Source organism: Rhamphochromis longiceps, linkage group LG15, assembly GCF_057381845.1.
Source record: "Rhamphochromis longiceps isolate RC_006_pf linkage group LG15, R_longiceps_female_GT1.1, whole genome shotgun sequence".
Taxonomy (NCBI): Eukaryota; Metazoa; Chordata; class Actinopteri; order Cichliformes; family Cichlidae; genus Rhamphochromis; species Rhamphochromis longiceps.
The window spans coordinates 3,968,327-3,990,486 of record NC_140571.1 but is presented as its reverse complement, the minus strand read 5'-3'; the positions used below and the strand labels follow the sequence as shown (position 1 = coordinate 3,990,486).

General features: G+C 41.9%; 1 protein-coding gene across 1 annotated transcript in view; it reads right to left on the bottom strand.

Annotated features, from left to right (window-relative positions):
• atad2b (ATPase family AAA domain containing 2B) overlaps positions 1-22,160 on the bottom strand; it is a 66,342-nt gene that overhangs the window by 42,569 nt on the left and 1,613 nt on the right. Inside the window, exons 2-22 of the mRNA XM_085383403.1 lie at positions 21,647-21,813; positions 20,740-20,771; positions 20,488-20,635; positions 20,062-20,161; positions 19,827-19,956; positions 19,495-19,644; positions 19,280-19,355; positions 19,019-19,120; positions 18,819-18,930; positions 17,679-17,794; positions 17,168-17,342; positions 15,024-15,112; positions 14,117-14,276; positions 13,047-13,137; positions 12,508-12,819; positions 11,677-11,833; positions 10,182-10,368; positions 9,817-10,002; positions 4,464-4,599; positions 2,756-2,949; positions 2,511-2,670 (exon numbers count right to left, since the gene is read on the bottom strand). Of these exons, the coding sequence (XP_085239529.1) occupies positions 2,511-2,670; positions 2,756-2,949; positions 4,464-4,599; positions 9,817-10,002; positions 10,182-10,368; positions 11,677-11,833; positions 12,508-12,819; positions 13,047-13,137; positions 14,117-14,276; positions 15,024-15,112; positions 17,168-17,342; positions 17,679-17,794; positions 18,819-18,930; positions 19,019-19,120; positions 19,280-19,355; positions 19,495-19,644; positions 19,827-19,956; positions 20,062-20,161; positions 20,488-20,635; positions 20,740-20,771; positions 21,647-21,813 (2,980 nt within the window). The remainder of the gene's footprint in view (positions 1-2,510; positions 2,671-2,755; positions 2,950-4,463; positions 4,600-9,816; positions 10,003-10,181; positions 10,369-11,676; positions 11,834-12,507; positions 12,820-13,046; positions 13,138-14,116; positions 14,277-15,023; positions 15,113-17,167; positions 17,343-17,678; positions 17,795-18,818; positions 18,931-19,018; positions 19,121-19,279; positions 19,356-19,494; positions 19,645-19,826; positions 19,957-20,061; positions 20,162-20,487; positions 20,636-20,739; positions 20,772-21,646; positions 21,814-22,160) is intronic.

Below are 22,160 nucleotides of genomic sequence, written 5' to 3'. Positions count from 1 at the left end.
AGAAGGGAGGAGACGACAAAACAACACAAATGAAGAAACACACAAACCACAGCTTTCTGTATAGGGCTGCATTCATGCCATATGTTCAGAGACATGCTGAGAACATAGTGCAGACATCTACCCAAATCTCTGGTATGGCATTTTAAATATTCATTTGCCTCCCATCATGAAAGCATGCTCTCCATACCCTAACGAGCAGGCAAAGCAAAGAGTCAATAGAAAGCCTAACCCATTCCACTGTATCTGTGAGAAAGGGGAGTGAAGAATTTTCTCACAGTACCAACGAAAGGAAAGAGCTGGCTTTAGTGAGAAATGTTAGTGGGCAGAACTGCAGACATGAAAGCAGGAATGCCACTACTTCAAACATTTAAGACAAAGTTGGGTGCATTATATGCACACACAACCATGTATATTGCACATACAAAGAGAAATATTTTTAAAATGCACACTCATTATCTCTCACAGTCCTTACACCTTTATAACTTCCAGGCCTTGTTCCCTTTAGATGTGTCACAGCATCATTAAATCCTCCTTTCCCCCTGCTTCTGCATCCATGGAGGGAAAATAAAGGCAGAGCTGCAGAGGCAGGCTAAAAGCATAGTCTCTGTAAACAGGCCGTCTCTCATTACAGCAGGCAGTGGGAGAAGAGTTCAGGCATAGAGTGGCACAGAGGTCACAATCTGCCAGCTTCCCTTGTCTAATTGGAGGGATTGCTGCTTAATTGCAATGGAGGCAATTTGGGTGCATGTGTGTGTGTTTTTCTACTGACAGAGCACGTCTCACAGTATGCTCATGCACGTGCATTATAAGGGGAAAAAATGCACGTGCATGAGCCCAAATGTCAAAGGCCAGGTGGGATGCCAAGAGCTCATCTGCAACTTCATGGACTAACCTCCCCATCTAAAACTGGCAGGGACGGACTGACATGCAACTCTGTTGCTTTAGCGCTCCTTTATAGTTAAAGGGTTGTTATTGCCATTTCCCCCAATCAGCTAAAGAGTATTTCTAACCCTGAGTCGTACTGTGGAGCACAGAGATATCCCAATTTTTAAACAAATTATTTAGCCAGGTGGGGAGGTATAAAGCAAGCAAACCAACATGACTGGACGTGGAGGACTTTACGCTAAATTCAGTGTGAAGGACAAGGAGAAACCGACCACAGAGGGATAATGAGGTTCTTTCCCAAGCACTAGGAGAGCTGGTGGAGAACTTCCCAAGCAGCATAATTGTGCAGGGTCTGGGCCATATTCCCTGGACCAAGCACAGGGTGAGCAGACAAGATGCTTCGTTAGTCTTCTTTATTAAATTGCCTAATTGCAATTTTTTTTCCCTTTAGTGTATCATTTGTAGGCCCTGCATTCCAACAAATGACCCAGGACCTCGGCTGCAAAGACAGAGATATGATTTATTCCTTTGGGCAGAGAATTGCTTCCCATTAGTATCGGGCAGCTATATTCTAGCAAGGGTGCCGAGGCAGCTAAACACACAAGGCAAGAATTAAAACAGCAATTTTAAGTGAATGTTTTAACGCAGGCCTGCCACATGCTGCCTTCAGTAAACATTATATCAGATTTGAATCATTTGGTGCAACAATAATATAATTATATAATAATATATTATATTAATGCTAACTGCTATATTATATTAATTGTAAATTCTGCATAAAACACATCACCTTGAGGAGGCTGTGTTGTGGTTGTGAACTGAACTTAAATGAACCTATTCACCCCAGAACATTTCCTGTCATGCAAAATTCAGACATATGTGTAAGGTATAGAAAATGAAATATATTTCTGTTTACAAGTGTTTCCCACCAATCCTTATAAAGCCCATTCTAAGCCTGGAAAATGTGCTGAGATGAAGTGTGGATGGGGTAAAATTCAGTTCAAACTGCAAGAAAGGAGACAAATTAAATTTTAATGCATATGCAGCCTTCCACAGCTACAGAGCATGAAGTACACTGTGGAAATGCTATTTTCAGTGGGGGCCGTATGTACTGCATTTGAATTTCCAAGTTAGAGAAAACCATATTTAAGCAATTTTACCGCCTGGAAGCTCTCCTTTTAAGTCATTAAGTATTACATCTAATTACTTTTTACTCACCAGTGGTGGTCTAATGGAACACAGCCATGACTAGAGATACACAGGCTCATATTTATTTGGATATGTTGATATAACATCAAAGGAAATTGGACACTGGGAGTTTTCTATAGATATTGTGCCAGTTTTAGGGACGATATCACAAATAAGCTGGGGATTAAATAATTATACAACTTTTGGGGAAATTTTCTAATTTGCTTCACTACCAAGGGGTGTATAGAAAGCTTGATATCAAAATAAGATCTGAGTTAATTATGAGATAGAACAGATATACTCAGCCTACCTTGGTAATACAAGACTATTTATGAGTTTTTTTTGTTTGTTAATTTTTTATTTTACATTTGTGACAGCCTGCTGGTGAGATTGTATTTATGTACGTGGATTCATAATCAAGCCCAACTACTTCTCACCTCCAGGGTCCTTGTCGGGATTGTATTCTAAAGCATTACTGCAGATGAGGTCAATGTCCACCAAGAAGTCCTTGGCTGTCAAGTACTGGTGGGTGTCAATCTTTGTCATGACAGTGGATAGGTCCATGGGCTGCCTAATCACCTCCAGGTAGTCTGACACCTGAAACATAAACACTGAGTTTGTGATCTCATTCACAGTTTGACAAAGCTGGCGTCAGTCCCTCCACAAATCAATTCCACTCTACCTCTTCAATGTCAACTGGCTTGCTGAAGATGTTAAAACGTTTGTCAGTGGCCAGGCGCTTGGTCACGTCCCTGAGAAAGAGCCTGAGCTCCCGTAATGTGTTCTCCTCCTGTTCAGCCAGGCGACGCTGTTCCTCTGCTGAAAGGACTCTCGGGCCTGGAGCCTCCGCCACTGGCAGAACCTCTTCACACTTATCTGTTTGAGGAGGAAAAGCAAGAAAAGTGCATAAAGTATATAAAGTTTTCACACTGCTTCCATCCATCCAGCAAGACAAAAAAAAAAAAAAATCTAACACATTTAAGAACTGTGAGCGTCTATAGCTTAGCAACAAAGCACCAAAGATTTGGCTCAACTATCAGCACAAGTAAAGCTGCTAAACAAAATCTTTTGGTTTAAAGTCAGACACCAGTCATTATTGACCTTTTCCTTTTAGCACCATTGCAAACAACAAACAAACTTAGTCCAGTGAAGAAGAACATGTAAGGATACGCTGAGACAAAATAACTGTCTGACCAATGCCAATTTTTTTAATTAGGTGTTACCTTTTCCTGCTTCTTACTGATTTTATGCCATCGAAACAAAGAAATTGTTGGGGGGGAAAAAAAAGTCAATAAATAACAGTTTCATAGCTCATTGGAGTTGTCTATCCTTATCATACCCTCTTTGGACATTTAAACAGTAAAACAATTATTGTTCCAAAGAAAAACAGTAATAAATGTCAAAAGCAGTGAAGGTGCATCCCTAGATTAAAGATTAATTAAGCTAACGAAATAAAACTCCCCTGGTTTTGAAATACACCTAGGAACAGCCTCTGGCCAGTGGCGAAGCGATAAAGCAAAGCCAGCAGATCTTCACCCTTCGTCTCTAGAGGTGCCCATACTTGCCCAAGGCATGAGCCGATATCGTTAGGAGGGCTATACAGCACCTAAGGGCGCTTCACTCAGCAGCAGCAATCCAACTCCTGATTCTAATTATGGTTAATCGCGGCCGGGCCCTCTCACAGCAATTCCTCTGTGCTTTTCTGCTGGCCTCTCTGCAGGAAATCAGACTGCTGTCTTAGAGAGGCAGGAGCCCCTGAAGAGCACAGAGCGAGTACAGCAGGGGACCCTCCTGGTTTGCATCAATGAGGAATCGAAAGATGAATGCTGGACACCATTTCCATTTGAAAGCCCGGGTGGACAGCATTCTCATATTGAACTGGAACAGTAGACTTTGGGAACACTGAGATTGAGCAGTAGGGAAATAGCAGGGGGTAATTGTACTGGTGGATGGGGATGTGATTGAGGGGTGCTGTGGCCTGATTTTGATGTGGCTGAGAAATAGAAATGTCCAGGATTCACAGGTTTCACACTGGGCCAATCTTACACTTCTGTGTGCACCACGCTAATTACCTTAACATCTGTACATATTTTTGCCGAGGTGAAATTAAACCAATTCTGAACACGTCAAACAAAGCTTTGATCTGAGAATATGAATTAGGGACACACGTACACAAACGCGCACACACAAGGACCGTTTTTAACATACCGATCAAATAACATTTGCTCCTCCAGTCTACATTTAATCCAAAATAAAAGGAGAGTTGAAATACGAAACCAGAGCTAGAGAGGGAATAATACAAGCAGTCAACACCAGCCAACACTGCCCTCTAGCACTGACAGAAGAAATGAGTCATTATGCTATTTACTTATGCATGCATAAATAGATACCTGCATTCCTGAGGCGTGGTGGAGGCCTGGCTGCTTGAACCAACAGGAGGTCAGAGAAGAAGTGCCGTATTTCCTCTTCTCCCGGAGGGGACAGTGCAACTACTTCCCCATAGGTCCTCTGGAATATACTTCTCACCTGTATTTAACAAAAAAGAAAAGAAAAAGGAGTTTTTAAAAAAGGGAAAAAAGAAATAAGGGTGTTTCTGAAAAAGACTCACCAACAGAACATGTCAAACCTTGTTGCCACGCCGGTATACTTAGTATGTTTATTCTAAGGTGCCCTTTTTCATTGAGCACTATAAGGCAGTTGTTTCATTCATTTTTGTTCCAAGTAGAATTCATGAGATGTGAAAATATTCCACTTTGAGCCAATTTAATTTCAGTTTGATACCAGGGGCACAAACTAACTGCTTCCACTGAAGTTTGTTATGTACACTTTTGTTAACACAGAAGCCAATGATAAATAATAATTATGACATTGACGCGAGTCCTCTTTTCATCTGTCGCTACATTAAACTAATGCACAAAATAGCACAGCAGAAACCAAGCACAGGACTTAATGAACGTGGAAAATATTTAAGTCCAAATTGCAAACCAAAGCGGTAAAAAGAAAACGGGACTCGTTATTTCTAATAGAACCCAATTGATAAACAGCCCACTGTCCAAGGTTTGCAGACAATGCATCGCCTTAAACACGCGGCAGATTTCTTGTGGGGAAATTCTTATATTATAAAAGCAACAACTTTCCCATCTGTAGGAATAATAAAGGTTATCTTAACTGTCAAAAACTGCAAATCAGAGTGGGTAACAATGGGTTAATAAACACTAATGCTATTAAAAGGTGTTTGATAAATTCTCAACCACAACTCTACTAAATATAATGCATGTATGAAGTATTACAGATGTCCTCAGTGAATGTGCACAGCTAAGCAGTGTTTTGAAAAAAAGAAAAACAAATAGCACTGTGGTGGATTTTAATGGATAAAAACTGTTCATATTGGATTGAATTAAATTAAACTGAAGTCAATTTTCTTAATGGAAAACAACAGATATGGAAAAACTGTGCTGAACATGAGACCCTGTAGTGGATGAGTTACATGGTCTGATTTGATGCGTTTTCTTTTAATGGTTGCTTGTTTGTATTTTTTCCTCTCAGCCTGCAGGATTCAATAACAATGTTTCAATGACTCTAAATTTGGTCTGCCTGCAAGTTCTGTTGTTTCAACCTGTATAATTCAGAAGGACTGACTAAACTGTAAGTATTTAAAAATAAATAAATAAAAATAAATTAAAAAAAAGCACAATAACCTCATTCCCTGATAGCCAAATGTTTAACCTGAAGCAGAACTTTTTATTATCACATACAATGCACGCTTGGAGTCAAAAGACCTCAAGTGAGAGCATCATTATAATTCCTATTATTAATTCATTTTATTTGAAAAGGGACCATGGACAATATTAACAATATTAACATAAATGTCGAGTTAGCTTGGGCTCATTTGCATCTGTAGTCCCTCTGCAGCAGGTCATACGCAGAAGATCATATAACCTGCCAATGTGTACATTTACATGGATGCAGTATCCTAAGTTAGTTCTGTGATGGAGCTGAACACCAGTTCCAACAGGATGCCCCGCTGCTGACGAAGCGCCGACTTTACTCTTTATAATTCCCCCGCTATTTGTCATTCACATCGATCCTCACCCTTAGCTGTGGCATGTTTGCTCGCTCTGCACCGCTATCTGGTGTCTTTCTTTCACACACTCTCTGAATTGCTTGCTCTCCCCTCAGAAGAGGTTAAAAAAGGAGAAACTGAGTAAAAACAGTAGGAGAGCCAGAAAGAGATCGTGCAGGTAGCACACAGCAGGTAATGATTCACAGTATTTTTATTATGATAAAGGCTGCAGGTGTATTAACACCAGGAGAGAGAGCAGTAATGTGTAGACAGATGAATGTTTAAAAAGGAAGGGAGGGTGGAAAGTATAAAGGGAATGCCTACTGGCTAGAGAGACTGTTAAATAAAAGTGGACACCTATTCTTTATAGACTCAGATTAGGGTTGTTAAGATTTTGAGCTGGTTTACACAACAACTTTCAAAGTTTGTAGCTAGAAATCAATGTTTGCAAACCTATAAATTGAATCACATGAAAAGTTTGTGTATGCGTACAAGAGACACGTAGGTTTCCATTATCACCGTTCTTTCACTTCATGGTTATAGAGCCACTTATCTCCATCTCCAATGCTTTAAAGGCTTTATTTAGTAAAATCACATTCATGTTGGCTAACCTGAATCAAATTCCCAAGTCCCTACCTACTACACGGCATCTAGGGAATAAAAGTGAGAAATCTGCAAGAGTAATGGATAACTGGAACACTGAAGCCCAGATGGTGATAACATGGACCGTGAATGTGTCGCATCAGCAGGAGCTTTTCATTCACTGGACTGCATTCTGAATCTCACATATGAACTCTCTCTCAAGCTTGGTATGAGTTTTCTGTAGTTACTGAAAGAGCAAGAGAGCGAGGAGCTCACACATCCTGAAGGAGCTCCGAGAAGAATCAAGGCTCCTTTGCTCTGAAACGAGTCAGTAGAGGCAGCGGCACAAATAACTGGAAGGACATGCCAAAGGGATTACATTTTAGCCATCACCAAAAAGGGCTGGACGACATGGATGAGAGAGAGGTTCTGCTGGCTTACTTTATTTAGCCTGCTGCCACTGTGACCCAGTCCCAGAAAAGCAGAAGAAAATAGATGAATATGAAGTGACAATTCATTCTGCCAGTGCACACACTGTTGTGCTTTGATAAGTGAAGATTTAGCATGAACTGAGGAACAATGGTCAGTGATGATTTTGCTTTTGGAGACATAAATAGTGCATGACACAAAAGAGCCAGTATGCATTTAGAAACCATTGAAGAGGTCAGTGTCAGATATCTGAAACCCTCTTTCCAAGGTGATGCATCAGTTGTGCAAATGTGAAGCAGCAGGCGAGATTTGCTGTTCACTTTCAATGTCTTATCAGTAACTGTGCTATTGCGGCGTATCGCCCAACACTGGCCTTTACAGCCCAACCTCAAGCGTGAACAGCAAAACAGCAAAACCGCTGCAACTCAAGTCTGGCTGAAGGACGCACTGTAGAAACATCACTACGCCTCATCATCCATCTCACAGGACATAAGTGTTACTACACTGTATTTATTGCTCCTTGGCACTGCAACCAGATTACCAATGCATTATTAATCATGCTTTTATGGTCAATCAGCAGTGGATAGAATTCACACTCTACAGGCTGTTGATACAGTTATTGTGCACTTGAACAGTATAGCAATGCATCAAAGACACAGCAAAAGGTGTTACAACTAGATAGATAGCAAAGATACTGAGGGATGCCACCATCCCTCCACACTCTTTGTGTTGAACCTGGAGCAAATTTTCCTTCTACTTTTATAGAAAAGGGAGTCAATCTTAGCAGGCTGAACGACTGTTAAGGGAGGGAGGGAAATTATGTAGTTGGACCCAAGCCTGCAGTGTCAGTTTTGGCTGGGGAGGGATCCTAGCCATTCCCTGCTGAGGCTTGGAGCTGAGACAGCAGCTGTCACTGTGTTCTCCGTGCCAGAGAGAGAAACAACACTCTCAGAGATGGCCAAATCACTTAAAGCGCCATAGATTGCGGCATGTCCGTGCCTAAAAATGATTGATAAAGCAAACAAATCCAGCAAATGGGTCTAATTAGTAGATGAAACAAGCTTTTAAATAGCCTGAACAATACTCCCAATCAGTGGAACCAACTCATGTACTCGTTATGTTCCCATTGCAGGATTTAAAAGAAAGGCTGTAGATATAAGTAGTGCAACAGAAACTATTTCTAGCAGCAGCAGGAATGACTGAGTTTTTATACCATTAGCTTCAAATAGTTACTTTCTGATTTCTTACATTTTGTCTGGCTTTAACCACCATTTAGGGTCATCTCAGGGCAGTCTGAAAACTATTAGAAACTTAAAACCTGCTTATCATAAATAATCTTTCAGTCAATTTATGTCACTGATTACACCATAACATGGATTTAGTCATGTGTGCTAAAACACACCTACAAACTAAAGCTTATCTTAAGTGCTTAGTGGAAATGTCACTTCCAGTGTAGCATATTTCAAGGAAACCAATCTTCACATCATTTAAAGAAAAGTCAATCCATTAAGGTTGCTACAGCTGAGAATGAGGGCTCATTTAATTTCCAGCAGTGAAAATGTCAGTGGTCAACACTGTCAAGCTATGAAGTATTTTCTCAGAATAAATAAAGCCACAAGTGTTAAGCAACAATATTCATCTGTCTGTCAACCATTAATCATCACACATATAGTCTAAATGTTCATTTACAGTCAGAAAACAGTGCAGACTGGGGCACAGTGTGGGGTACAAAGCTTGATTATTTGGTTTTTCAGACTGCTCTAAACTGCAGCATTTTTCCTTGAATGTTTGGGTGGGAGTAAGGACTCCCTGTTGGCTTTTTGCTATTTTTTTCCCTCATCAGTCATTGGTTAGCAAAGTCTGTGTCATCAGCAACAGAACTTCAAGCGTTGTTGTCAGTGCTGCCAGATTTAGATCCGGTCCGTTTTTTGTTTTAGCTTCAGCCAACAGAATCAATTGATAGGCTTATCAGCTTTGCATTTTTCTACAGAGAATATCCAATATATAGCAATTATTTTAATTTTGTTTTATTAAAAAAAAAAATTCCTACATGCCCCTCACTATGGGACAAACCTATATCCAATATAAACAAGCACAATAAATGAAGTTCTAAAATTAAAAAATAATGACATTTAAAATGTTTTGATTTTAAATGAACCAGTCTTTCATTCTTTGCAGGCTCTGTTGCCTTCATTTTATCAACAATGTTTATTTTCTTTTGCTTTTTATTTTTCATATCTCTGGTTGAACAAGGTAACCCAAAAAAGACAAGCCTGATGAGGGGGTGGGGAGGTGGGGAGACTGGGTTACCGTGGGAGGGGGGATTGTTACGATAGTGATTATGACTGATGATTAGGGTTTCAGTGTTTCCCCTCAGCTGACTGCTCTGAAGGGTTGGGTGAGGTGTGGCGGTCAGCGGGTGACAAAGCAAAAGTAGATAAAAACTGTGGGAGCAGATGACATTTACTGTGACGCACTGTTTGCACTAGCATTACAGCTTAGCAAAGGAAAAAAAAACCCTTCAAATCATGCTTTAACCTCCAACACCACATAAAAAGGACACTGGGTTAACAATCTTCTCTTTCATATAATGAAAGAAAAAAAAAAGGTTGCAAGCCTTCAGGAAAATCTCAAAATGTCAGCTCAGGTGTTCGTGTGTGCGTTCCTACCTCATCTGACAGCTTTGAGTAGTGAGTTTCAGCTGTGGCGAGGACAAGGACAGGGCTGAAAGAGGGCACATCCTGCAGCAGGGTGAGGAAGGTGCTCTTCACAGTATCACTTACTGTGTCCCACCACTCTGAGATATGTGGCATGTATACTACACTGGGCACGCTCCGGCGGGCCTCGCGGAATACCTACAGGGAAAATGGTCAAGCAAACAATGTTTTCTAAAACTGAAGAAATGGAAATAAAGATTGTGGAAGCCAGCAGATTGCCTACTGTCTCCAAATTTTGTTCTCACAGTAAAACAACTTCAGTTAAATAAATACATGTCTGCACCTTCTCAGTGCATCGGTATGCGTTTGCGCTTTACCTGAGCACAGGACTCCTCTGGCGTCTTGGCGCTAACGGAGTAGAGAGTGGGCAAGTCCAGGCGGTGTACTGGTAGCTTGTCCAGGTGGTGCAGCAAGGCAGGGGCCAAGTGGGAGCTCTGTCCTGAGCCCGGGGCCCCTGCCAGGAGCAGACGAGGCCTGTATGCTGTGGGCTGTTGGAGGGCAGAGCTAGAGGCAGATGGGAGTTCACAGTTAGTGTATCATCTATCACTATATGAGTGCAGTACAACAGTCCTCCAGTCATTTAAAAAGCCTCGTCACAGCAGAAGCCCCATTGTTCTCTTTTTACTTTTGTGCACTCACTGTAAAAGCTACAGCTTAGTCCGAGTCTGTAAGAGTTGCTTTTAATTGCAATGAATCTTTGGCATTTGGTGTAAAAGCAATCCCACACACAAGTGATGCAGAAAAATAAGCCACACGTGAAGAAGAGTGGTCAGAGGAAAAACAACAGGAATTCAGTATGGTTTTGCAAACACCCAGCTGTGAACACATTACTTGTGCACATGTGCACGCACAAGGCAACATGCCCGCTTGCAGCAGCTTATTGTTGTTTTCAAGGTTTGTGTGGGAGCACAATCTTAGTAATCCTGCTCTGCATTTTACTTGATGGCTTTTTTGAAGGCAAAAATGACTGGGACTCCTCCCTTATCTCAGAGTTACATGAGTTCTACTTCTGCAGTAATTGTTATCTGTACTCAACCTCGAGGAGACATGTTTTTGAAACAGAGTTCTGACAAAATCTGTCCTACTGCAGCACAGCTGTTTGATAACAACGCCAATAAGCCACTTAAGCATGGCTTTGCCTGCATTCAATCCAGTAGGTGCCATTAATCTACAAATCTAGACATGCCTTCAGGGGCTTTTCCTATGTGCATCTAACACACAGTGCGAGCAAATTTTATACAGCTTGAAAGCAAGAAGCTTGATAAGTGCTTAATGTGTTTATCAAATAGTTCAAGTTAACGGAAAGTCAAAGGCCAAGTACTTGATCGGTTTATTTCCTTTGCCCGTCTACATTTCTAAATAGAAGGTGCAATAGCAATTCTGGTTTGTGAGTCGTCTTTTCACCTTCTGTTTCCTCTTTCATCCTCTCCTATGATCTAACCCCTTTGACTCTACAGCTGAGGATTGTTAATAAATACTCCCAGTGGAACAACTGTATATTTTTTGCCTTAGAGGTTGCCTTCATCTAAGGAGATAGCAGTATTTCAAGGCTCACTGGAGCTATTGTAGCACGAATTAAATGGCGAAAATGAGAACCGATAGCACCTGTTTGTACAAAGTTATTGTAACTTCAGCGTTAGAAAATGCAGTTCTGTAGAGCAGTCTGAAGTTTTTTTATCTGAGTAGGTCTTAAATGCAGTCTTGTGATAAAAGATGTTTTTTTCTGACACAACATTCATTCCATCTGTTGGTTATGACACGTAAGCGCCTTTGCACAAAAAAGCACATAAAAGCCATCTTTGGTGAACTCACGAGGAGAAATGGAGGAAGGGTCTGTGCATTGCAGAAGAGGTGAGCTGACTCTTTGGGGATGCAGCAGGCTGGACTTCATAAATGGAAGCAGAGCCTTCCTCATTGTCATCGTCGCTATACAGGTCCTCTTCTAGCAGATGATTGTCACCGCCTAGCACTGTGAGGAACATTGATCATGTACACATGTGGCTACTCACTTTTCCTGGCTTTACTCAGTGTACTGACGGCAAACGGGTACATAAAAAATTGTTTCTGAAAAGTTTAATCCTGAAAGTAGCACTGCTGCTGATGTTAATGAAGCAAATTCAACAAGAAAATTAAATTTAAAGAAAAAAAAAAAGCAAATCTGCTTATTAGGTAGAGATGTTTAGGCCATTTGACATCATGCACAGCTATGGGATTTTCATGTCATTAATGGCTTTTAGAAGTATGATTCCTGCAAGCAATCTCCAACTGGTCGAGTATTGCATCGAGCCTAATCTGCTGTAAACAGTCTTCAGTTGACTGGAGTGGGAGTTGAGTTATTGAAGCGCTCACAGGATGACTAGTTATCCAATCTCTGTGCCATCACTTCTGCATACACAGGGGAGATGTTTCACTACAGATTCTATGTTCACTGTGTGAGGGCGATACAAAGCACTTTGGTAATAAGGTTGGGGAACGAGATAGAGATAATCAAATACTACAAAGTACCAACAGGAAAAACAAACTAACAAGAGAGACAGGTGGCAAGAGAGATAAGAGCAAGAGTGACAGTGGAAAAACAGCAGCAAGAAAAGGAAAACACATGATAGAATTGAAACCACAGGTGCCTGGGTTCCAGACGCCTACCGTGTGTGTTGTCCCTGTCAGTACACTGAGCATGGGGGAAGACTCGGAGCAGAGCTTTCAGCACCAAGGAGAAAGAAGTGGCCAGCAGGGGCCTGAGGGTTGGGGACAAGGCTCGGCCTGGGGGAGCCAAAGCCCTCTGGGAGGCTGGGACAATTGTCCTCATTGCTTTGCTGAAGTCGCCAGGCCCCAGGACGATAGAGGCGACGTCCAGCTTCAGTTTGACGCTGCTGCCATAGATCTGGGGATAGCGGCGGCGCAACGCCATCAAGGCTGCCTCTGTGCAAAGTGCTTTGATGTCAGCACCGCAGTAGCCTGTAAGAAAGAGAACAACAAAGCTTAGTGAATCATTTGTTTTCCTAATTAGGGTTTTACGCTGGCTCTTTTGGCACAGCCACCGTGAGCTGCTGCCACTTCATGGTGAAAATTTTTCAATTGTCTTTTATTGTTCTACCTGAACACCTGGAGCTTTAAAGTAAAGCTACACACTGCAGTCACTTTCAAAATTGGCATAATGTTTTATACTTAAACGTCACTCTTACCGACACATTTTTCTGCAAGTTCATCTAAAAATGGCTCAGACAATTTGGGATTCCAGTCCCGTGTGTGGATCTCCAAAATGTGCTTTCTGGCCTGAAGAGAGAGTAGTGAATAGGGAAAAAAAACCCAGATAAATAAAACACAAGGAGCAAAAACATGAGGTAAGAAACCCAGAAAAACACACCATAAATACACCTATTAAATGTAAGCACCCTTCACCCTATCTAGAACTGACAACATAATGAGAAAGATCAAAACAGAGCCAAGTGAGTGAATGAGTTCAGCTGAAACGTTTGCCAAAGCTACACCCTACAATTCACTGCAACATCTCCACAGGACTCCGCTTTGATGATCGGGCAATGAGAGCAAAGTGGTTTTTATCGTGAATAAAGTGCGAGAGTTTTCATCATGTTTCATCATATCTACCTTTCTACTCAACTGGCATCATTGAGATGGATTTCATGAAGCTGTCTAGCTTGGGCAACACCGGAACATAGCAGAACTAAAACATGTAAAAAGACTCGCTTTTGCATAAGAGAGAGTGTTTTTTCCCCCATCCTCTAATCATTCAGAGCTTACTACCGGTGAGAAGCCACCACTGGCTTGCAGATTAGCCTTTGATTACCAGTGATCCTACTGTGTGGACAAACGATGCAAGGCGACCCATTAGACAGACTCGATGGGGAGGAGTCACCTGCACTGTTCTGGTCATCTGATTCACTGTCACTTTTACTCACACGCAACATTGTTTTATGCTTCCCGCCCTCTAAGAGCTAAATAAATCAATTACGTATGGAAAAAAAAATTAAACTTCTGAGACTGAATTTTAATTTTCTAGAAAGCTAATGAGCATCTGCTTTGCCACATGCTTAACTCAAAACATCAAACACTGAGGATGAAGAGAAAAAAAAACAGGAGATTTTTAATAGCCAGCGGGCTGTGGGTACCAAATTTGTCACAGGACTTATGAGTAAGAGACTAATTATGTTTGCATTATTTTCGATCTCCAGCTGGGTGTCATTGAAACAACTGTGCGCACACTTCCACTGTATACAGTATTGATGTTTCTCACCTTCTTATCGGGCAGGCTGAACAGAAACTCCCGGTCAAAGCGTCCAGGCCTCCTGAGTGCCGGGTCGATAGAGTCAAGTCTGTTTGTAGCACCAATGACCACTATCTCCCCTCGACTGTCCAAGCCGTCCATCAAGGCCAGCAAAGTTGATACAATAGAACTGTACAGAGAAAAGGAGGCAATTACAAAAGCTGCCAGACAGTTATAGAACAACAAATTCAATTTTGTACATGCATGGCTCTAAAACATTATACGCAAACCTTCATGCAAGAGCCAAATACTGTTTGAATCAATACTGATACGGGTCATGAGTTGGTACAACCTAAATTAACAAGGCTTTATTTTTGCAAATGGTACAAAGATTTGGTCCATTAAACAGCCATACTGAATAAAATAGTGTGGTGCAAAGAGCAACTGTGCTTGTGCTCTGTTGACTAAAGCGTGGCAGCATGGATGAAAAAAGAGAGCATACACACTCTTCACTGGTTTAAATGGCACTCTTCACAGTTACAAATATTTAATTTTCTAGCAGGCAATTGTTTAGCAAGGCTCAACTTCAAACTGTGTTTACGTGAAAGGGCTCTTAACCCACGCACAGTTCAGATTCAGTGGTTTAAATCAGAAATGAAGGTCTCCTGATTTCCACTACTACTGTGACCAAGGCTCAAATGAAACTCAAATTCAAGCAGGAAAATAGATATCCAGTAAATTTAATTTACAATTGGAGCTACAATGCCAGCAGTTTTAGCAAAACTGCGCCACCTATTGGTAGTTAAAAAGACAGCAGTTTGGAACTGCACATGCAGAGACATGCCACTGCTGCTAATGTGCAGCAGTGTTGTATAGGTTAGGCATTTTACATTTACATGAAGCAGCTGTGCATCTTTGAAAATGACATTGGCCTTACCTGTGTATCTGGTCTTGCTTGCTGGAGCGAACAGGAGCCAAACCATCAATCTCATCAAAAAAAATTATGGATGGCCTCATAAGGTAAGCCTGGTCAAAAGCACACACAGGACCAAAGTCAAGCTTACTTACCGTATTTTCACGACCATAAGGCGCACTTAAAAGTCTTAGATTTTCTTCAAAAAGTGCGGCGCGCCCTATAGCGCAGTGCGCCCTATGTGTTGTAAGGAGGACGTAGTAGAGAACACCATGAGAACGTTAAAGGGTGAAGTGTGGGCGTTGATCGTATATACCGGGACAATCGCACATACCTGTATAAAAGAACAGGTATGTGCATTATGCAGGACATCGTTGTTTTAACAACCCTGAAAATGGCAAAGAGACACGCTTACGAAGCACAGTTTAAACTGAAGGCCATCAGCTACGCGGAGGAACATGGAAATCGAGCAGCGGCGAGAGAATTTAAGATAAACGAATCGATGGTTCGCAAATGGAGGAAGCTGGAAAACAAGCTCCGGCAGGTCAAGAAAACGCAGCTGAGTTTCCGCGGACATAAGGCGAGGTGGCTCGAGTTGGAGGAAAGACTCGAGCGGTGGATCATCGAGCAAAGAGCGAGCGGGAGAAGCGTTTCGACGGTCACCATTCGGCTAAAAGCAGTTTCACTAGCTGAAGAGATGAACATTGAACATTTCCAAGGAGGTCCGTCTTGGTGCTTTCGTTTTATGAAACGGTGCCATTTTTCCATCCGGACCAGGACTACGATAGCGCAGCAACTTCCAGCGGATTATAAGGAAAAGCTGGCCATCTTCCGCTCCTACTGCAGCAAACACATCGGCGACAAAAACATCCAGCCCAGCCACATCACAAACATGGACGAGGTCCCGCTCACTTTTGACATCCCGGTGAGTCACACTGTGGAGAAGAAGGGGACCAGCACGGTAGCGATACGCACAACGGGGTATGAAAAGTCTTCTTTTACTGTTGTGCTTGGCTGCCATGCTAATGGACAGAAACTGCCGCCTATGGTGATTTTTAAGCGAAAGACTTTGCCTAAAGAGAAGTTTCCAGCAGAAATCATCATTAAGGCAAATGAAAAGGGCTGGATGGATGAGGAAATGATGAAAGAGTGGCTGAGGGAGGTGTATGTAAGGAGACCAGGTGGTTTTTTCCACGCATCACCATCGCTGTTGATCTGTGACTCTATGCGTGCCCATCTCACAGCCGATGTGAAAAAACTTGTGAAGCAAATGAACTGTGAGCTTGCTGTCATTCCGGGAGGCCTGACAAAGGAACTCCAACCGCTGGACATCGGTGTGAACCGCCCGTTCAAAGTAAGGCTGCGAGCGGCCTGGGAGCGATGGATGACCGGTGGAGACCACAGTTTCACTAAGAGTGGAAGGCAGCGCCGGGCGAGTTACGCCACAATTTGCCAATGGATTGTAGATGCTTGGGCTAACATGTCTGCTGGCACTGTTGTTCGAGCTTTCGCAAAAGCCGGCATCGTTTCCGAGGAGCCGCACGGCACGGAAAGTGACTCTGACGGTGAAGACAGTGAACCTGGCATGTTTGATGGAGATTTAGCGCAGCTGTTCAATTCAGACACAGAGGATGAGGACTTCGATGGGTTTAATTGATGATAAAAATGTGAGTACCAAACTTTGTTTTGCTCCTGCTTTATTTTTAAATACGCACACTTGTATGCTTGTGTGTTGTTGATGATGACGATTATTGGTAATAAAAATGTGAGTACCAAACTCAGTTTTGCTCCTGCTTTATTTTTAAATATGCACACTTGTATGCTTGTGTGTTGTTGATGATGACGATTACCGGCAATAGAAATGTGAGTAAGGTACCGAATTCACGTTTGCTCCCGCTTTATTTTTAAATACGCATACGGTACTTGTATGCGCCCTATGGTCCAGTGCGCCTTATGTGTGTGTTAAATACAGTAAGGGCACACATAACTGAGACTGCGCCTTTTAGCACAGTGCGCCTTATGGTCGTGAAAATACGGTAACTCAATATATGATTACACTCCTTAGCTTTACCTGTGTTTAAGTACAAAGAACTAGAAGAACTGAAAACATGCCATCAGAATCAAAAAAATGTCTTCCACCTCATCAGAGTGCTGTTGCAGTGGTTTACCTGGTCAAAGAGCAGGCGTAGCTGCCGTTCTGATTCACCAACCCACTTGCTGAGGCAGTCGGCTCCTTTCCTCATGAAGAAGGAAACCTTCCTGTCACCATGACTGCACTCATTGGCAAGAGCTCGCGCAACCAGGGTCTTTCCTGTGCCTGGTGGGCCATAGAACAAACACCCTCTAAAAAAAAGAACAGGGGGAGAATAGGACCTTAGTTTATGTGATAATTACAGCTCACCACTTTTTAGATTCATCTCTAAAATGACTACATAAAGGAAATTCTCACCCTGTGGTTGATCAATATTTGATGTTAATAGTACTTCAAGCTGTAAATTGTTGGGATAACTCAATTTTATGCTCCCTTAACCAACTTCAAATAGTGCTTACACTTCTTTTATTGTGCACAAAAGGCATAAATATAATGTCATCATTAAAGTAACGATCCCATTTTTTTCCCTAGAAAACACAGCATAAATTGGAACTGAATAACCTTATATTCTTGCAGTACGTTCTCACCTGGGAGGCTGAATCTTGAACTTCTCAAAGATCTCAGGATACAGCAGAGGGAATACCACCATTTCCTTTAGTGACTGTATGTGATTACTAAGACCACCCACGTTGTCAAATCTTACCTAGGGAGAAGACACACACAACCACAGACATATTTTAAGTCAGTTTATCCAATGTCGGAAGCAAGCGCTGTACCTCTCTTCCTGACTTTAAGCCACCTTTCTTCTAGTGGGCTCTTTCTTGCAAACAAAAGATTTGAAAATCACATGGTGGAGTTTCTGTGCTCAGAGATCGAGCTGAACAAATGAAGGATATCCCCCCTCCCTGACATCATACAGACCCAAGAGTAGAAAAAGAAAATTGTATGGGATATTTATAGACCTTTTCCACTAGTATTTACTCGGATCAACTGGGAATGGCTCGACTCGGTTTTTCGGGTTTTCCATTAGGTGATAGTACCCAGTACCAGGTATTTTAGTACCTACTCAGCCGCGTTTCCAAGCATTCTGAGGCAATCCAAAAATGAGACGTCAACAGCCTGCATTCTACTGATTGGTTAGTCAGTGGCATCACTCGATGAGTCATGAGAGCATCTCCTTCACAAAAATCTAAAGCCCCATTATTTAGGGAAATGCCTAAAGGAAAACAACACCGTGGTCCCCAAGTCTGACGAAAACCCACACCGAGCAGCGGGTATACCATCATCTCAACGCCCTCCATTCGCATTACATACAAATGACGTCAGAGGACTTTCGGGACACGGCTGTAACGACCGCACACACATTTTGTGATGTTTAATTGTAATGGAAAACCACCGAAAAGAGTCGAGTCCCGTTTAGTCCAGTAGATGCTAGTGGAAAAGGGCTATTAGAGCAGCCTGAAGTACATTCTAAGTGTGTCCATATACTGAACTCTTTAATGGAAATTTTGGCTATGTTTAATATGGCAATCCACCACTTTAAATAAGGAAAAGCATAACAGGTCACATTTTAACTCAGAAAATTTCTTTTTTATGTATTAATAATTGACCGTTCCAAAACTAAACAGTGGGTCGTTTAGTTTTGTCTAATAATTTTGATGAACCCAAGTATTCAGGCTAAACTGTGTTCTATTATTGTTTTGGAACTTGGGAGTATTTTCACTCACTGAAGGGTCAAGGTTCATTGGATCCACATCAGCCAAGCTTGCACCCACTTTAACTCGATCACGCAGCACCCCACTAGCCAGGTCTTCAGCCGTCAGATTCATGGGCAAGCACCTGTTGCAACAAATTCAAGTGAAATAAGTGAGTACAACAGAGTAGTTAAAAACACTGAGGGAAGAAGAAAGAAGGCAGCAGCCAGCACCTGTTCCTGGCCCGAGTCATGCTCTTGCTTTTTCTGCGCTCAAAGCGTTCTTCATCAGAAGATGAGGTGGTGTCACTGCTGTGAATGGCGTGTTTCTTCACTCTGGAGAGGCGTGACAAATCAAGAGTCAGAATTGTATCACTCCGCACTGACATTCCTTTTTTCCCTCATGAGCACATTACTCGTACTAGTGAAAAGCTACTTGTGAAAAAGACAGTAATATGTTGAGCACCAGATTTGGGCTTTTCACAGTTTGCCCACCTTATATGGCTTCTCCTCGCTGGGGATCTGTGGGTGTCAAAAAGTGAGGGGTTGCTCTGTTTTCTGTTCACTGGCTCTGAAAAAAGGGAAACAAAAAATGATTAGTGGTTACACTCTGGTATAATTTCCATTTACTGTGATTTTTGTTCTGTTTAAATTACATTTGAAACCAATTTAGAAGCGTGAAGAATAATTCAGAAAATGCATATATTTACCAATAGGCGGTGCTTCATATCTCTGCACTGTCTTACGCTGCCGCAGATTGTACGGCCTGTCATTTTCCTCCCCTGCCTCCTCTGCTTCATCTCCTTCATCATCGTCATCATCATCCTCTGCATCTTCCTCCTCTTCCTCACCATGAGATTCTGAAAGCCATAAGTATCATCTTTAAATTTGAGAATACTGAGTTTTTTAAATATTATATAGTACACTAAGCAATCAAAATTTTTTATGATTAATTTGTTTTAAGACGAGGTACTTCATAACGACTTCATGATCTCTTGCTTTCTTCACTGATTCGTAAGCAGAACATTAATAGGGAACTGACCTTCAGTTCCTTCCTCCTCTTCCTCCTCCTGCTCTGTTTTGCCCATGACTTTGTGATGCGCAGGTATGTTGAAAGTACTCCTGCGCATGGATTTCCTGCGTTTCACCCGTGAATACATGTCCATGTTTTCCTAAAAGAGAAGAGCCTTAATGCCAACACTTGCATTCACCTTGCATCATCAGGCAGTGGTACTTTTCAAACCCTGGTTTGTGTGGCGCTCCACTGCTTCGCTCACCTCCTCAGTTTCTCCGGTCCACATGCGAAGTCGCTCCACCTCACGATTCTGCCTGATGCTACTGATGTTGTCCATCTCCTGAAGAACAGCCTCCGCGGTGCTGCACACACGTAAACCAACACAGAATGAGAAACAAGATAACAACTTTGTCTACAGTGTTCTCTTTTCAGAGTACAGAATCTCAAAAATGTTTTTCTCTCTACTCATGTTTCATCTTAAATCTTGAACCAATAAACACTGTGACAACTTACAACACACAGCATACAAATACTATTTAATAAGGAATATTTTTTTAGGATCCACTTTCATATGTTCCAAAAATGAATGTGTCTTTCAAATGAACCGGTTAACCACATTTCCAGCTGATTCTCTGTTCAAAGCACTGTTGCAAAGAAACATGTCAATAGTATGACTGCCTGAAGCTACCTGTTGACCAGCTGGTCAAACAGCAGGCTCTGATTGAGGTGTTCAAATTGGCTCTTCTTCACCCGACAGCTCCTCTTCAGCTCCACATGGCCATTCATATGAGAGTGATCTCCCCCTCCGCTCTCCTCATTCCGGTGACTCATATGGGCTGCAGCACAGATAGAAGATTCAATTAAAATTGGTATTTTTTAATCATATGCTCCCCAGATGATTGTTATTTAAACAGGGATAAACTGGGGGAAAATACTTTACCATGCCCATTTTGCATGATGCGAGACGACAGTCTGTAAAACAGAACAACAAAGAAAATAATTCTGACAGCTGCACAAAAGATGGCAATCACACATATTACTGCTTAGGAGCTTAGGATGGAGTGTTTCTGATCACAATGCACAACAAGGCTACAAGATTAAACCAAAAATCATTATCACAATTATTTTAGTTGATAACTGTGACCTGGATTTTTTTGAACATTTGAATTTCCATGAAGAAGAAAAAAACAAAACAAAAAACAGGTAGAGCTAGTGGGTGACACGGGTAAAGAGTGCAGCTACCAGTCTGCCTCTAATGGGGAGCCTCAAGGTGCAGTGAACTTGTGTGCCTTGTGAGACCTGCAAGTTAGCCCTGGGCCAGGTGGCCAAAGGAAAGACCCTCAAATACGAGGCCAACTTCTAATAATCCATCCCCAAGTTCACCCATGGAAACCTTATAAGTTTTTCTTCCTCTTAACAGGTCTATGCATGCTCTCTTTTGGTCATCTCAGCTAGAGCTGAACTAAACAGCAAGTGAGTCTGAGCTTTTATGGAAGGGTAAAAAAAATGTATGCTTGACAATAGCAGGAAAAAAGTATTAAAGAAAAAGAAAAATATATATACAAAGAAATAACTCTTAAAAACAAAGAAAACTGCATTTTAAAAAATTAGGCAAACGTAATGCAAAAAGAAGTAACTGTTTTATCCAGATAATCTTGTCTTCATAACTGTTAAAAGCGAAGATCATAACTGATCAAAATTTCAAATTTGGTTAATCACACAGCACTAAAACATGACATGTAACAATGCAACTCTGGTTTCACAGCCAGAGCCACAAAATATCTATCTTGACCAACTCTGTCTTAATTAAATTTACGTGTGTAAAAAAAACTAGGCCAAGAGCTGACCTTGTGCAGTAGGTAGGAATGCCCCAGCTGACCCTCTGGCCCTTAGTCTGAGGGGACGGGGAGGTATCACTGGAGCTTGGCTCAGAAGCAGTCTGCCGCCGTGTGCGCTTGGAAGGCGGTGCAAACCGTGGACTGCTGGGACTGCTCGCATCACTGCTGGGCTCCTTCTGTTGGACAAACACACACATAACACCAGAACTTAGGGGAGTGAAGGCAAAACTGTGACACACAATCAGAAAAAACAAGGAAAGGAAAAAAGAGGATAACAAATACAGAGAGAATGTTTCACAAATATCTGCATACAAGGTCTCTTTGAATATTAAGTAAAAATATATTTCATGGGGCGGGAAAAAAAAATAAAAAAAATCGAGGACACAAGAGAACAAGATCGGAGAGCGTCAAATCCAGAATAGAGGACTGTCATGAAACAAGACGCCCTGAACCCACTTTCTCAATGTACCCTGTGAATCTCAGCACAGCACCAACCAGACATATGCCCTTGATGCTCATGCCC